Source organism: Mobula birostris, chromosome 22 (assembly GCF_030028105.1).
Source record: "Mobula birostris isolate sMobBir1 chromosome 22, sMobBir1.hap1, whole genome shotgun sequence".
Classification (NCBI taxonomy): domain Eukaryota; kingdom Metazoa; phylum Chordata; class Chondrichthyes; order Myliobatiformes; family Myliobatidae; genus Mobula; species Mobula birostris.
Window position 1 is genome coordinate 16320711 of NC_092391.1, and position 18178 is coordinate 16338888.

The window sequence follows — 18178 nt, forward strand, 5'->3', positions numbered from 1 at the left end:
CAATGGAATTGTGCAAAGTATAATAGTGTAAACTGAAGTACTGTAAAAAGAAATACCAAAGTGGTAATACCGGAGGAGGTAGAATTAAGTGTTTGAGAAAGTGGCAGCATCGCCAGGAAGGGAATGTGAAAAAAAGACGACTGCTTCAGCAGTCTGATAACTGGAGGGAAGACACTATTTTTGTGCCTATCCTCTATGCTTTCAAAACCCTGTATCTTCTGATAGAAGGAAATAATTGAGAAAAAGGAATGGCCAGGGTCGTGTGTAATCTTGATGATTCTGTTAACCTTTCTGATGCAGCACATCATGAAGATGGACAGATTGGAAGGAAGTGATAAACTGGCCACTGAACAGATAAAAAAGTCAATTGGAAGCTATACTGAAGAAGAAATCAGAACTTTTTAAAGTGGAATTTCTAGAAAACACCAAAATAGTTGAAAATCTACAATAAAAACGAAAATGTTGGAAATCTACAATAAACAAGGTTGGAAATCTCAGAATCTGATTATTTTTAAAGCAGAATTGACCTCGAGGGGGCGCACTGACGACGCAGAGAAAGCCGGACAATTCCAGCCTCCTACCGCCAGGCGGCGGTGTTTCGGGCCGGTGGGCGCGCTTTGGCGGCTGGACAGGGGTGGGCTCATCCTCCGCACAGGCTTTTCTTTTTAAAAGTCCTTCGCTGGCGGCGCCGTCCGCCCGTTGCTGGGAGTCTCTGGGCTGGGCTTGAGAAAGCGAGTGTGCGAGGAGGGAGGGTGAGGGAGGAGAGGAGAGGATCGGATCGGATCGGAGCGGAGCGGGGAGGGGTGAAGGGAGGGAGATCGGGAGCCACCTCAGCTCGGACGGACAGGCGGAGACATAGCGGCCGAGCGGGGACATCATGGGGATCGAATGAGCGCTGTTTCTGCCCCTCAGGAGAGCCGCGGGCTGGAGTCGGGAAATGTCCGGCAAGCTGGAGAAACAAGGTAAGCGGAAAACGTCCCCCGAGGGCCAGGGAGGGGCAGCTGTGAAGGTCAAAGAGCTTGGAGCGGAAGCCCGGGCTGCCCCGTCCCGCTGGATAGTTCGAGGCTTTTAACGATCAGTAGGCCGCGGCAGGCAGGCTTCGGTTTCCAGTGTAACTGCTCTGGCGCATCATCTATTTATTTACTTTATATCTGTAATAATTAAAATTGCGGCAGACTGTATTCCTGCCATTCGCGGATTTGTGTCACAATGCTTTTTTCCTTCCTGGATGCTCAGGGAGTAGACCAGTAAAGAATAATTATTACTGAGAAAGTCGGCTGGTAACTAACGGGGACGTGCTGATCATTTTAAACAGACTGCAAGGGAGAGCCGGTGTTTAAGCTTTGTATCTCTGTCATCTGGACTTTTTTTTTGATTATACACGCCCCCTGTCTGACTGGTCCAGTGGGCCGATCATCGGTAACAGGCGTTGGAGATTGCTTTTATGAGAAAGAAATGTGAATGAGAGTGTGATGTTACAGAACAAGAGCAAGGAGCGAATGCTCGCCCTGTTCCTCCCTCTGGCCTCTTGCAGATGTCACTGATTTATGGGAAGCTGGATCCAAGCTTTTCATTTTAGGAGTTTATGATACTGTACTCTGCATGTTCGGGCATCGATGCCCTGTGCTGTTTATACAGTACCACGTATACCGCAGTCATTCAACTTTCCATGTGACAAGATTCAATTGAATTTTTCGTTTGGTTGAGATAATGATGCAGAACAGGAAATGATGCAGAACAGAACATTTAGCACAGAGACTGTCTTTACTTAGTAATTTGCATCTTATTGGTTGTACCAATACGTCAACAGAAAACTTTTTTCTGTCTCCTTTGGTAGGGAGAAGGTGAAAATGATAACAGTGGCAGCAGATGGGTTAAGCTAGTGTAATCAGGAATGCAAAGGTAATATCATGAGGTTGTTGCTAGGACTGGAAATTTGTAGTTTGAAAGTGTTTTGAATAAAGTTGATTTTGTCAGGAGTAGGTGAAAACTCAATTAAGGTGTGTAAGATTATGAGGGGCCCAGGTTGAATCAATGTTAAGGATATATAGCAGAGGGATCAAAACACAAATGTGTATTTATTTAATGTAACGCACATCAAAGTTGCTGGTGAACGCAGCAGGCCAGGCAGCATCTCTAGGAAGAGGTACAGTCAACATTTCGGGCTAAGACCCGTCGTCAGGACTAACTGAAGGAAGAGCTAATAAGAGATTTGAGAGGGGGAGGGGGAGATCCAAATCCAAAATTGATTTAATGTAATGGGTGGAATAATTGGAAAGATTTCCCCTCCCCAGCCCAGCCCCAGTGGGTGTAGTTCGGGAACTTGTTGTTTTGAAAGGGCAGTAGAAAATCTGATACACATTTTGAAAACTATTTTGATATGTACTTGAGGATTGAGACCTGCTTAGCACCAATTCTTCTAGTGCTGCAACATGAGTCAGGTTGCGTAGCTGACAAGGTCATGAATGGGTAAGTGGCTGCCTTTCTGCGTCGTAAGCTATCTGGGTTCTCTTTTTATGGAAGTAATTTGCCTATTGGGGGAAATGTTTTGTCAGTCATGAGCTTAAATTACTTTGGAGCTTGGCTACTGTATTTTCGAACATATCCTGTGAAACAGCTGTTCTTGAGTCAGAATCAGGTTTATTATCACGGATGTGTCGTGAAATTTGTTGTGTTGCAATATGTAAGAAAACTATCAATAGTAATTATATCTGAATATAGTAGTGTGAAAAGAGAGTAAAAATAGTGAAGCACAGCACTCTTCATGGGTTAGTTCATTGTCCATTCAAAAATCTGATGGCAGACAGGAGACAGGAAGAAGCTGTTCCAAATGATTATAGAGTAGGAAGGCTAGTTTCTCTCTGATTTTAGTGAGGCGGTGAGAAGATTAAGAATTAAAATTTGCCTTTTTGAACAAATGGTGAGATGTTCGGCATACTGTGATATTAGTTTTTACAGAAAAAGCTGGAAATATTCAACAAGTCAGGCTGCATCAGTGGGGAGCATCACATGAGCATTGACTTCTGTAACTTCTGTTAATGCCCCTCCTCCCCTTCTTACCCCATCTCTATTTATTTGTTATTATTTTTTTCCCCTTTCTCTCTTTTTTTCTCCCTCTGTCCCTCTCACTATATCTTCCTCTGATGCTCCCTCCCCCTTTCTTTCTCCCTAGGCCTCCCGTCCCATGATCTCTCCCTTCTCCAGCCTTGTATCCCTTTTGCCAATCAACTTTCCAGCTCTTAGCTCCATCCCTCCCCCTCCTGTCTTTTCCTATCATTTCGGATCTCCCCCTCCCACTTTCAAATCTCTTACTATCTCTTCTTTCAGTTAGTCCTGACGAAGGGTCAAACTAACTTTTTGGATGAATTGATGAAATGGCAATTCACTAGTTGGCCATTTTCAAGAAAATCTGAGCCACAAATTGAGCTCTTAGCTTTGTATTTGTGTTCTTATTCACTGTTTTTCCTTTAAGCTTCAGGGTTGAACTCAAGGGGGATTGTATTTTTTCATATTTCCTTCAGCCATCAGGCTCCTGAACCAGCATGAACAGCTTCACTCACTTCAACTCTGAGCTGGTTCCACAACCTATATACTTTCTTTCAAAGACTCTACACCTCATGTTCTCAATATTATTTATTTATTTTACTTTCTGTCGCAATTTGCTTTCTTTTGCACATTGTTTTTTTCTCAGACTTTGTTTATGTATACCTTTCATAAATTCTATTGTAGTTATTTATTTTACTGTAAGCGTCTGCAAGAAAATGAATCTCGAGGTAATATATGGTGACGTATGCATACTTTGATAATACATTGACTTTGATGTGCATGCGAGGGGGTACTGTGGCTAGAAGTACTGTATTCTAGATAAAATCAAGAAAGCAGTTCAGTTTTTTCCAGAGTTTACAAACTAATATATTACTTTACAGTGGAGATTCATTTACATCCTGACAGTCTATAACTTCTACAGGATATAACATCTTGGAAAAATGTGTTAAGGACATTTAAAATTTAATCTCCTCATTGAACATCTGTATATAGTCATCTATGGTCTGCAGTTCTCCTATCAGCAAGTAACTTTGCACCTCTTTGTTCCTTTTATAATGGAGACTGAATTGTATCTACCCAGACTTTTCGACCTCATGGTATATAATCCAAAACTAATATTATTTTGAAGATGCTTCAATATCACAAAGCATAGTCTCTGATTTGATTTTGCAATTGACATGGTAACATTCCTTCAAAGCTGTAAAAGCCCATTACTGTTTTGCCATGTAAATAGTTCTATTCTCTTTTCCTCCTTTTGGTGCCTGGGCCTCTTCAGTAATTTGAATTAAATGCCACAATTGTTTCTGTTCCTGTCACTTTCCAACTAAACATTATCCCACAGTAGCCAAAGCCTTCATGAGCTTTCTCATTTCCTTTTAGTTTTTTCAGAATTACCACATCCTTCCAAAACTCGAGTTTCCACTTTACTGAGTTGAGAACTTCCCAATTTGTAACTTGTGATTTAGCATTGCATCTGTGTGCTAATTTCTCACCACTTTTCTGTTCAGCCTTACTAGCCCAGATTTGAATTTATTTTAATGCAGCAGAGACTGGTGTGAATGACATGCTGCTTAATGAAATCAAATTTCAACAGAGTAACACGCCTTGGTAAAATTAATACAATGTTTATTTTGGAGTTTCCCTTTTGTGCTATAAAAAGTATTGGTTGTTAGGTTAGAATTGGTTTCAGATTGCTATTGGCTATTTGATATTGTCTAATCTGTTTTCTTTCTCACTCTTTATAGAATTTTGATTGCGTATATAGAAAATCTTCAGTTCAAATAAAAGATAAAATATGAAATAACTTGGATATTTTCACTACTTTGTAACTCCCTTTACTGATTAAGTGGCCTTTTGCCAGTTTTCACTTCACTGGATTTGCTGTTCTGCACCAAATGACTGAAGTAGCGCCTTGTGGGTGCCCAATTTTTAAAAAAAATGTTCCCTTCCCATGCCTCAAATATGCTGTGTTATGCAGTACTTGTTAACTAGTTGCTTTTAATCTTATTTTGTTAAAGTGAGGAAATGCCATCTACGTTGTTGGTTCTGGTGATTGTCGTGATCTTACTTGGAATTGGAAATGAATGCATGAATTGCAGTCTAAAAGTCTAAATCATTACTAAACTGAGTTCTGGTGAATGAACCCTGACATGAAACATTAACTCTTCTCTTTTTACAAAGACTGCCTGATCTAGATGTTCTGTTTTTATTTCATATTCCTATATATAATTGTGAGTTTGTAAATTTTTTTGTATACACAAATTTCAGTATATGATCCATGGATGTCTGTAGTATTTTATGCACTGTTTTTCTTTTGCATTGTATTCAGTTTAACGTTGGGAACGTGATAGCAAAGTTTTGACAAATAGTGACAGTCAAGGTTAAGTGGTGGTCAGGGCATGGGATAACCAAAATCAGTACACTGGAAAAGCTAGAGATATAGAGCATGTGTGCAGCATCTGTGGGCAGGTCATCGACCTGCGTTATCCTGACTTCAGTTTCCATAGATGCCATCTGACCTGTTGAGTATTTTCAGCACTTTCTTAAACTAAAGGGTAAACAATTCCCCTATGCTTTAAAATAAGAATTTTGATTTTTCTGAATTAATTTTTGGAGATTTACCTAAGCCAGGAATTTGAATGTTTTGGCTTAGTAGATGAAGCCTTGAGAGTATTTGAGAATCAACCAAATAAATGAACATAGAATAGTGCAGCACAGGAACAGGCCTTTTGGTCTATAGTGTCTATGCTGACCATGATGCCAGTATAAACTAATCCCATTTGCTTGCCCAGGGTCTTTATCCCCCTATTCACTTCCTTTTCATTGCCTGTTCAAGTACCTCTTGAGCATGCTTCTACCACCTCCCCTGCAATGTGTCCAGGTGCCTGTCACCCTGTTTAAAACAGCTTGCTTTGTAACTTTCTTTAACTTTACCTCTCTCAAAATATATTTGGATATTTCCAGTCGGGAGGGGGAGTGGGGTGGGAATGGACTATGACGATCTACCCTGTCCATGCCTCTCTCAGCCACTGACACTCCAGAGAAGACAATCCAAATTTGTCCAACCTCTCCTTTTAGCTAATGCCCTCTATTCCAGGCAAACCTCTTCCATTACCTCGCCACAGCCTCCACTATCTTCCTGTAATCTCCTCCATCTGAACCATTCGCAGCGCTCCACGTGTGACCTAACCAAAGTTTTATACAGCTGCAACATCACTTCCTGACTTTTATACTCAGTGCTATCTTACCGACTTGAGTTGCCATTTTCAGGGAGCTATGGACTTGTACCCCAAGATACCTCTGGACGTCAGTGCTCTTAAGTGCCCTGCCATTTATTGTCTCATTTTCTGTTGCATTTTCCCTCTCAAAGTGCAATATCTCACTTATTTGGATAAATGCAATCTACCATTTCTCTGCCTATATTTCCAACTGATATATATCCTGATGTATCCTTTGACAACCTCGCTATGGATAACTCCACTGAAATTTGTATCAAATGCAGTCTTACTACCTACATTTTCCATCCAATTCATTTATGTATTTCACAAACAACGGAGGCTCCAGCACTGATCCCTGTAGAACACTAGCAGATTGCAGACCTCCAGAACTACCCTCTGCCTTCTGTGGTCAAGCCAATTTTGAATCCATTTTACCAAGTCACATGGATCCCATGTACCTTCATACTTTGGTTCAATCTACCTTGAGAAAACTTAATGAATGCTTTACTAAAGCCCTTCTATACAACATCCTCTGCCCTACCCTCAACATTTATCTTTTGTCACCTACATGTGGAAAAAACTTGATTAAGTTTGAAAGATGTGACTGTCCCTACACATAGTCCTACTCATCATCATGCTTTTCCAGATGTAATGATTACCCTACCCTGATGAAAGATCCCCCAGACTTTGTTTCTGATTTGTCCCTATTGTCCTCCTCAAACAAAGGAATAACATTACCTATTCCCCAGGCTGTGTTGGGAGGTGTCTTCTATTCCCCAGGTTGTGTTGGGAGGTTTCTTCAATTCTACACGGTTGTGTTGGGAGGTTTCTTCTATTCATAGGATGAAATTCATATACTTTAATTATATTTAATGTCTCACTTCTAACCACTGTGGCTTTGTCTTTACTCTATGTGTTGCTGGAATCCAGGTACACTCAAAAAGTATTAGTTCTGTTGATTATGAGAAAGATAATGAAGTTTATCCAGGTCCATCCTTGGGAAATGGTTGGTAATATCTCTAATTTGCTACACTTTAATTGTTTGTGCTTTCAGTTACTGAAGAAGTTTTTAGTTTTTATATACATGTGCACTAAAACAGAATAAATATTAACCTTCGAATTAACACAAGTAAAGGAAAAGATTTGGGAAAGGGATAAAAAAATGATAAAATTAAGTAAATAAGTACATAGGGATTGGATAATTATGTTTGGGAGTAGGAGCAAACATGAACAAGTTAGGATATAAACGCCTAGTTACATAGGCTTACATACAACATTTTGGACCAGAAAGAAATGGTCCAGAAGAGATATATGGAAATTATTATTAATCCACTATTATTACTATCTTTCTTAACAACTAATATCATTACTTAGCCTAATAGAGTAGAATTTCAACTGTTCATAATTATCTATTTAAGTGTCTAATTTCTTTTTGTATCATCTTAATGTGTATTTAGGAATGTATAAATAATTATAGTTTTATACATATATAAAAAATGGAAAAGGTTATACATGTGAAAAAAGTTCATGATACTTGTGAATTCCTTATCCAAATAAAAATAAAAAATTAAAAATGAAAAATATTAACCTTCAGAAAGGGCGGATTTTCAAACTATGAACTTAATTTGATGTATATTGTGATAAAACTAAATAGAACAATAAAACTAAATAGAACGATTGCCATTACTACAGTACTTGCTTATTTCTTATTCCCCTTCTGAAAGTGTTGATTGACGCAAGGGTGTGGTTCTGCAGTTGATATTTTTTATTTTGATATTAAAAACTGAGTACCTCTCATCCCATAACTTGCTATCGCTTGCTATTGAACTGGGTTTCTAGCTAAAGTCTAATCCATTTTTGCCCTGTGTTTGCATGCATGCTCATTATATAGTCAGGAGATCTTTTGTGTTTTTATTTGACCATAGGCTAATAGCAAAAAAAAATGTAATGATCAAAATCCATTTGCTGCAGATTGATCGCCCCATTGCACTTTGGTTGTATTGATGTTATTCCCTTGTTCTTGTAAACAGGACTATTGATGTACTTGTTGTCCTTGGCAGTTACTTTAAAAATTCCCATGGCAGAATTGGAGTTAAATTCATGGCCAAAAATAGATTCTGTTGACTTACTGGCCTGGAATGTGAAATAGTGCTCTGACTATTAAGCTAACCATGTAAAAACTACAGATTTCATATGGCCAATGTGAACATTTTTTATGAAATTGAATGTGTGGAGGACACCAAATGAAAAGAGGGAAGTCTGTAAATCAGATGTGTTGATGAGGTGATACTGGGAATAATTTTCCTTAAATTTTTGATTATTGAGAGGAAAGCAGTTGTATGAAGTCACAGTGTTGAAGATGTTCACAGTGTGAATGCAGCGAGGATTGAACAATTACGTGGCAAAAGGAGTGGGGGAGATCTTTTTAGATGGACACAGAAAATTCTCCTTTCTGATTATCAGCTACTGGTATATCTAGGAAGTATGAAAAATTTACCATGTTTTTGAGGATAAGTTCAGGAACTATGGCAAACCAGAGTTACAGCTGTATTTCACAATGAAAACATGTAAACATGTTTGTGTAATGCAGTGTTGTGTCCTGAAACGTCAGCAGCTCCTTTCATCCCACAGATGCTGCTCAACCCGCTGAATTCCTCCAGCAGATCATTTGTTACAGCCATGTTTCACATTTTCTTATAGGCTATTTGAATGGTACAATCCAGCCAGGTCAATTGTAATAAATCTGCCTTTCAGTACTGAATGCTCAACTTCTTTGCAGCCCGATGAAAGGTTGTAAGCCTCTCCCTCTGGTGACATTATCCACATCTGTCAGTGGAACATACACTCACACCCTTAGTGAACTGTTCCTCAATTCCCAGATAACTTCATTCTATTTATTTAAATTCACAGTCCTTTGTTTGTTCTTTTTGTATTTTATAGATTTGGAGGTTTGAAAAATTCTGTTTGTAGTTTGATATATTTTACCTTTGTATTTCCTTGAGATCAGAATGATTCTTTAAATTATTCCCTTGACTTGCTTCTATCCAGAGACACCAAATGGTTGAACAGTTTAAAGTGGCACACACTGCTACACATCCTGTGCAGTTCCATGATTTCCTAGTCTTCAGTAGACTATTTATTCAAGTTCCAACTGTAAATTGGAGAGATTAATTAGGTATTTAAATAGGAAAATGGACAGCATTTTTATTATAAAGATAATGTAAGATTCTGTTTATGTAGTAGTTTTTATTTGTCAACTAAATAGTTGGTGCAATCAAGTTATTAAAATGTTGACAATGAGGTTACAGCTGCTGGAATCTGGGGCAAAGTACAAAATGCTGGAAGAGCTCAGCAGCATAAACAGCATTTATGGAGGGAAATGAACAGTTGATGTTTTTTTCATTTGCACTAGTAGGTGAGCTTCCAATTCTTTGAATACAAGAAAGGAGAAGAAACAATGGTTGAAGGTGTAGATCTGGTGGAGGAGAGGTTATTGACAGGTCATGGAGAGCGAGGCCTAGTGCTGAAAGAAGGAAAGAGAGATATCCATGCACCAGAGAGGATAGCTTGCAGAACGTGAAGGACAAAATGTAGGGAGAAGCAATTTATGGAAAATCAGTACCTTGGATTCAACTTGGAGGCCTGGAAGTCATATGGACAAGATGGTGGCGGAGATTAGTGAGTGGGTGAGCACATTTTGCAGAGTTCCCCATCAAAGAGGAGGAAAGCTACTTCAAAGTCAGTATACCATGAAAGATTTCGCAGTGGAGTGGCAAAGTGAAGAAATGAACCTTTGGACACTACCTCACTTTCTTCTAATATATAGTATTTCTGTTTTTTGCATGATTTTTTAATCTATTCAATATACATATATAAAGTATACTGAATGAGATTTACTTATTTTTTCCTTCTATATTATGTATAGCATTGAACTGCTGCAACTAAGTTAACAAATTTCACGTCACATGATAATAAACCTGATTCTGAGTTAGAGTGCAGACGCTGTATTCTGGAGTCACACAAAACACTGGAAGAACTCAGTGGGTCAGGCAGCATCATTTTGGGTCAAAATCCTTCATCTGGATTGATTTAGAAATGAAAAATGTTGGCTTCGCTTCGAGCATTGCATTCCTTTATTGCATTCCTGATTCTGTCTAATTCTTTTGTAAATTCCTCCTTAAAAACTTGCAAGCTTATAAGACTCACATAAATCGGTCCTATCCATTGCTGAAAGAGTATTTAATTGCGTGTATTTGTGTGGTTTTTCCTTTCCTTACCAATATAAAAGTGCCATTACATAATTTTGTACTTCTGGTTCTGTGTATTGCTGTGCTAGGAGAGTATTGTACTAACATGCATGGTAAAGCGAACAAGAAGCCGGAAGGCATAAAAACTAGCTGAACTGGGTGGGGCTTTGAATGGGCTGTTACGCAACACTTATGTTGTATGCTTCTCTTTCTGTTTTATTAAAAAAGTGTATTCCCGTGAATTCCTGATTGATTAAGTTGTATTTTTGGAAGATGTGGCATTACACATGTAATTTGTTGGAAAAATTACTGGCCTAATATTGTTCCAGTGCTGCTTTTTTTTAAACATCTTTGTCTTCCTAGCAATTTGCTTTATGAATGCTGCCAGTTAATTTTGGACTATAATCGACAGTGGGGCACTCCCATGTGTTGACAGCATGTTGCATTGTGGAATTGTAATCTAAAGCTTTAGTTATGATATTTAGATCTGTGGGGGTGAAGGAAGATGCTGTCACACAGTGATTGGGATGAAGGGAGTGAGAATTTTCCTGGGATTGGTATAGGAACTACTACAAAGGTAGTTAAAATCCTTAATTTGGGAAGATTACCAGTGTTAAAATGGGAGAATTGAAAGAATGTTTCCTTTCTCTTTTTTCCAAATGGAAATTTCATTTTCTATTTTGGAGTAAACTGCATGTTGGGATGACTTTGTGAAGGTATCCTTAATTAGTGATCGTTTGGGTTTTAATAATCTTATTTTTATTGGGCTAGTGATAGAGAAGAGGTTAGAAAGGCTTGTCAGATGGTGTGAGAACAACAACTTGAGTCTGTAGATAAGATCAAAGAGATTATTGTGGACTTTAGGAAGGTGCAGTTTGACCACTCTCCATTGCACATCAATGGCTCTGCGATGGAAAGAGTGAAGAGCACAAAGTTCTTTGGTGCACACATAATAGGTGATCCAGCCTGGATCCAGGACACTTTATTGGTCAAGAAGCATCTAACACTTTGAGCAGATTGAGGTGTGTAAAGCTCCCTGACTCCATTTTAACAACTTTCTACAGGAGCACCATTAAGCATGTCCTGTCTGGCTGCATCATTATGTGGTATGGAAACTACAAAACCCTACAGAGGATAGCAAAAACTGCTGAGAGAATCAACCCCTCCCCCCCCCTCCCAATTTGTGACAATTACTAGGACTAATGTATACAAAGAGCCCGAAGCATTGTTGAGAACCCCTACCACCCATCCCACAATCTCTGACCCACTACTATTAGGAAGGAGGTACAGGAGCATCAGAACTAAGACAGCAAGACTGACTGTGAGACGAAAGAATACTCTGCCACAACTGAGGTCTCGTCACTAGGACAGCGAGCTGTTTACTGTTTAGCTATGCTGTGTACTTCACTTGCATTTTGAATTTTTTGTATGGGCTTGTGTGATGTATGTATTGTGGGTGCACTGTTGCCCAGAGAAATGTTTCGGTGGGTTGTATAAGTGTACTGTCAAATGACAATAAACCTGAACCTGAACTTGATTTGCTAGGAATGGAATTGAATTAGGGTACACTTTTATCTCCTTATTGTTTATAAAGTTGTTTTAAGATTACTGATGAGCATCTGCTTTAGCATTATTTTGTTTGCCTTACGAATGTGAAATTTGAGAATACATGCTAAGGACCTGAAAGAATTACATTGTGAGGAATGGACCTTTTATTTAGAATATCTTGATGAAAAAATAAATCAAGGCATTAGTACAAGACAATAAATTAATGAAGATAGCTTCCTCCTTTAAGAGGACATTTCAAATTCCACCCAGTTTTTTTAAGAAGTCATTTTGCACAATATTTGTTTAAATTAATAGTTTTGAGGTATGTTTGAGACAGATAGGTGTCACAGTGTGGCCCTCCGTTGGTCAAGGTCAAGCATGGATGTTGTGTCCTGGCTGTTTACATTGTTGGTCAGTTCGAGCGTGGCTGACAAGACCAATGTGAGGGTGACCTGTTGCCAAGGTTGCATCTATAAATGGTCTCATCTCAGCTAGGGATGCCACTTCCAGAAAATTTTCCTGACTTGTCAAGGCATTGTTTCAAAGTGCTTCTCTATCTGGAGCAGATGGCTGCAAGTTCCTTCCAGGACTCGAGGTTGATGTCCCACTTGCAGACATCTTTGTAGCACAGTTGCTGGCAGCCACTGATTTCCTTGCCTGAAGCCAGCTCATCATAAAGGATAGACTGACTCTTCTGAACATCGGGAAGGCAGCATTTACCCACTATGTGCTGCCTTTTCTACACTGGGAGCCCCTGCTTCTGCCCTCCATGGGAGGTTCATCTGTTACAGCGCCACTACCTCAGAAGCAGCATCGGAGGTGAGGGAGAAGGGCTGGCATCCTAGTGAGATTGAGACAGCATGCTGATCTGCTCCCTATCATACTCCTGGCTAACGCCCAGTCCTTGGGCAATAAGCTGTGCGAACTGAGAGCCAGAATCTCCTGTCAGCGGGAAACAAAGGAATGTAATGTTTTGTGCTTTGTAGAGACTTGGCTGACAGAAGAGATATCGGATCACGCCATCGAGCCCTCTGAGTTCTCCCTGTTCTGGGTGGACAGGTCAAAAAAACCTCTCTGAGAAGAGTAAAGGAGGTAGCGTATGCTTCATGGTTAATAATGCTTGTTACGACCCCCGGAATGTGTATGCCCTCAAATCCTTTTATTCCCTGGATCTGGAGTTGCTGCTGTGTAGACCTTTCTGGCTGCCTAGGGAGTTCACAGCTGTGTATATTCTGCCGTAGGCTGATACTGACCTGGCTCTCAAGGAACTGTATGAGACCATCAGCACCCTGGAGACTGCACATCCAGAGGTGGTCTTCATCGTCAGCGCTGTCTAAAGTTTCTCTGAAGTTCTGTCATCACATCGAGGTTGAGCACATGGGGACTTGGCATACTCGACCACTGCTACTCTCCTTTTTGCAAAGCTTACAAAGCACTCCTCCGCCCACCGTTTGGAAAGTCGGATCACTCCTCCATCTTGTTGCTGGCGAGGTACAGGCAGAAGCTGAAACAAGAGGTGACCGTAGTTAAAACCGGCCACTGTTGGCCTGACCGTTCAGCCTTCATGTTACAGGATTGCTTTGATGATCTCAACTGGAATGTCCTTCATGATTAGGATGTCTCAGAGTTCACTGAAGGGGTCATGAGTTTCATCCGGAAGTGCGTTGAGGATGTTTTCCCCCAGAAATTGGTCAGGGTCTATCCAAACCAGAAACCCTGGATCAACAGTTCCATGTGAGCAGCACTTACCACGCGACACAGAGCTTCCGTTGCCGGTGACCAACAAAAACTCAAGAAATGCAGCTACGATCTGTGCAGTCATCAAGGCAGCAAAACAACAATACAGGGACAAGATCCAGACACAACTCTCCACCAGCAACACACACAGCTTATGGCAACGTCTGTACACCTTTGCAGACTTTAAAGCTAAACGCAGTGGTGTTTCCAACGTTGCTGCCTTTCTCCCAGAGGAGTTGAATCTTTTTTTACTCTTGGGTTTGATATCATCAACACCGAGCCCCTGAGGAGAGCCGCTGAAGCAACCTGCGCCTTGGTCATCTCTGAGGCTGAAGTACGCAGGTGTTTTCAGTGAGTGGACAGTCGCAAGGCTGCGGGACCAGACGGCATCTCAGGTCAGGTACTCAGAGTGTGTGTGGCACAACTGGCGGGTGTGTTTACAGACATTTTTAATCTCTCCTCCCAGTGTAGAGTGCCCTCCTGCTTCAAAACATCTAAAAAGACCAAGGTATCATGTCTGAACAACTACTTTGAGAGGCTGGTCAAGGACTACTTCAGCAGCCGATCGATAGATGATGCAATAGCCACAGCCCTACACATCGTCCTTACACATATGGAGAAGAATAATGCTTATGTCAGAATGCTGTTCTTGAACTACAGTTCAGCATTCAACATCTTGATTTTCTCCGGGCTCAACAAGAAGCTCAGAGACCTCGGCCTTCACCCTGCCGTGTGCAGCTGGATCCTGGACTTCCTGTCAGATCATTGACAGGTGGTAAGAGTGGGCTCCTTCACCTCCGCCCCTCTGACTCTCAACACAGATGCCCCTCAGGGCTGTGTCCTAAGCCCCCTCTTTTACTCTCTGTATATCCATGATTGTGTCGCCATCCACAGCTCCTATCAGCTAATTGAATTTGCTGACAATACTACTTTGATTGGCCTAATCTCAAATAATAAAGAGGCAGCCTACAGAAAAGAAGTCATCACCCTAACGCAGTGGTGTCAAGAAAACAACCTCTCCCTCAATGTCACAGAAACAAAGGAGCTGGTTGTGAACTACAGGAGGAATGGAGACAGGCTAACCCCTATTGACATCAGTGGATCTGGGGCTGAGAGGGTGAACAGCTTGAAGTTCCTTGGCGTACACGTCGCAGAGGATCGAACGTGGTCTGTGCATACCGCTGTGTGGTTTAAAAAAAAAAGAACAATAGCACCCCTTTCACCTCAACCGGTTGAAGAAGTTTGGTATGGCCCCCAAATCCCAAGAACTTTCTACAGGGGCACAAATGAGAGCATCTTGACTGCCTGTATCACTGCCTGGTATAAGAACTGTACTTCTCTCAATGGCAGGACTCTGTAGAAAGTGGTGTGGACAGCCCTGCGCATCTGTAGATGTGAACTTGTGCATCTGTAATTCAGGACACTTTCAAAGACAGGGGTGTAAAAAGGGCCCGAAAGATCACTGGGGACCCAAGTCGCCCCAACCACAAACTGTTGCAGCTGCTACCATCCGGGAAATGGTACCGCAGCATAAAAGCCAGGACCAGCATGCTCCGGGACAGCTTCTTCCACCAGGCCATCGGACTGATTAGTTCATACTAATACAATTGTACACCTGTGTCATATTACCCGTGCTGTTGTTCATATTATTTATTACAAATTACTATAAATTGCACATTGCACATTTAGATGGAGATGTAACAAATTTTTTTTATTCATGTATGTGAAGGATGTAAGTAATAACGTCAGTTCAATGCAGTGATATTGGGATGTAGTCAGCCTGCATGTGCCAGACATGGCCCAGGCAGCACACCCTATGCTGCCTGAGCATGGTGTACATGCTAGGGAAACCAACAAGAGGGAAACAGCATTGGGTACTTTCTCTCCAGGAGATGCCCAAGATGCAAAGAAGGCACCTTAAATGGAAGGTGTTGAGCCTTCTCTCCTGCTGAGTGTATGTTGTCTAAGTCTCACTGCTATGTAGCTATGTACTGGTGAAGCAAGTGTTCTACACTGCCATCTTTGTTGTGACTGAGAGTTTGGAGTTCTCCCAGACTCATTTGGCAAGGCAGGGATGAGTTCTTCCAGCCTTCCCGATGTGCTTGTCAATTTCTGCATCCAAGGTGAGGTTGGCACCAATGATGTACCTCAGGTATGTGAACTGATGAACAATATCCAGTTTGTAGTTATAAATGGTAATGGTATCACAGTATCAACAAAGCACCAGCATTACGATATAGTTTACTTCCATGATAATTTTGTAAAAATTCGATGAATTTCTTTTGTATTGTTGCAAGAGCTATCATTCACTAGAAAGCTAACAGGATATTTTGGAGGCAAAAGCCTGCATATGCTGGAACCTCAAGCCAAAAAACAAAAATGGCTGGAAGAATAACGCAGCATCTTTAGAAGCAAAAGGATAGTTGATACCTTGGGTTGAGATTCTACATTAGGACAGAAGATAGAGAGAAGATGGCCAGTAAACGTGAGAGTAAGGGGTGACACAGAGGCTGCTGAGTGTTGGGTGGATTAAGATAAGGAAACGATGGTAGGGAGATGGAACCAACTGGGGGAAGGGAATTGGAAAGGTGAACCAAGGGAGAATAAATCCAGGTAGGTGGGTATATGGTTGAAAGGAGCCAGGTGAGGGAGGGTGATGCCCACAAGGAAGCAGGGATAGAAACGTTGAACAAAAAGAGGGAGGTCCCAGGTTAGACTGATGAAATGCAAAAGGAACTCTGGAGCAAGACTGCTGCATGTTTCAACAGATGTGTGATTTTCTGATAGGATTTATGAGGCTATCTGCCTTCATTGCTATTGAGCAAATCAGGCTGCAATTTCATGTACCTTACAAACAATGGGTGAACTTCAAGGAATTGATACTTAGAAATTGTAATTGGATTGGGCAGAATCAACACTTTTTAAGAAAAAGGAATTGTATTTGATAAAATCTTTTTTTTGAGTACCAGAGAATAAATGAGGCTGAACAAGTAGGTGTATTTTGAATTTTCAAAAGTTATTAAACAAAACAGAGCATATGAAATTGGGAGAATTTTATAAATGTAGATTGAGCACCAGTTAATAGGGAAAAAGCATTGGGAATGATTGGGTAATTTTCATGTTGGGTGTCTGCAATTCATGCAGTCCCACAAGGATCAATTCTAAGGCCCAGCTGCTCTGTCTATATCAGTAATTTGGATGAGGGGGTCAAGTGAATATATCCAGGTTTGCTAAGTATTTTAAAATGGGCAGCAGTGTGGTTGGAAGGAAGATACTTAAGGAGATATAGATAGGTTATGCGAATAGACTAGGGTGTGGCAGAGGTAATGGAGAATAATTACAAGTTATTCACTTTGGTAGAAAAGGTAGGAGTATTCTTAAATGTGAGAGATTGAGTGTTTGTTTTCAGAGGAATCTGGTTGTCCTTGCTCACAAATCACTATTTACAAGATTTATTCCTGGGTTAGAGGGTTACTCATGCAAGTTGAGATGAAATAAACTAGGCCCATGCAGCCCAGAATTCAGCAGATTTCAAAGTGATCACCTTGATGTATACAAAACACTTTACAAAGCTTAAATAATGGAATGGAGTTTTCCCCTGCTTAGGTTGTCTGGAGGAGGTGACTATGGTCTCAAAATAAGTGATCAACTATTTTGTGGCAGTGATCAGAGGCACAACTGCTTGGCTTGTGTATGCATGTCCCAGGTTACCTGTTTATTTCCAATTAACACAAATTGCAGTTTAAAGGCCTACAGATTTTGTTTTGATCAATTGTAGTAAGAGTGAGTGCCATTTATTTGTTATGAATGACAAAGTCCATGCCAATATTCATGTGATTGCACTTGCTTTTCAGGTTTTAAAAGTTGTCTATTTTCAGAGAAAGATATTTACTCCAATTTTGAGTGTCTCTGCATGTCAAATAATGAGAGACTAAAGTTTTATGAGAGCTTTTACAGCTGGCAAAACCTGTTCCTGGTTTTGCTAACTGTCAAGGACCATTGGGCAAATGCCAGGAGCATAGCTTTCTTCTGGATCACAAGAGTCTGCTGTTGCTTGGACCACGCTTCTAAACTCCAACATGCTCGGTTTCAGTAAGATTGATCAATTGCATGTGGACTACTCTGTGCCTGCAGTGGTGCAGGGGAATGTGGGGTCTGGGGGAAAAGCAATGGAGTGTATGTGACTGGGAATGTAAGATTTAAAACTCTGTGGTCGGGATCATTGACCCTGCTTGGATACAATTGCTGAATTTTGCCATGTATGTAAAGTGCAGTCTTATTGTGCTGCAGTTTTAAAAAACAGTTCCATACATATACTAATACTTGGCTATATCATGAAAAGCATGCAGAGAGTTGCGAAACAGTAGTTCATTGTAAGATGAA

General features: G+C 40.6%; 1 protein-coding gene across 7 annotated transcripts in view; it reads left to right on the forward strand.

Moving 5' to 3' along the window:
• Nucleotides 1-764: 764 nt before the first annotated feature.
• Nucleotides 765-18178, forward strand: part of LOC140186182 (rap guanine nucleotide exchange factor 1-like) — a 177728-nt gene continuing 160314 nt past the window's right edge. For 3 of the 7 annotated variants that reach the window (XM_072240117.1, XM_072240118.1, XM_072240120.1), the window contains exon 1: nucleotides 765-962. In XM_072240117.1, the coding sequence (XP_072096218.1) occupies nucleotides 938-962 (25 nt within the window). In that variant the 5' untranslated portion in view covers nucleotides 765-937. The remainder of the gene's footprint in view (nucleotides 963-18178) is intronic. The other 4 variants (XM_072240121.1, XM_072240122.1, XM_072240123.1 and 1 more) reach the window with 2 other exon arrangements.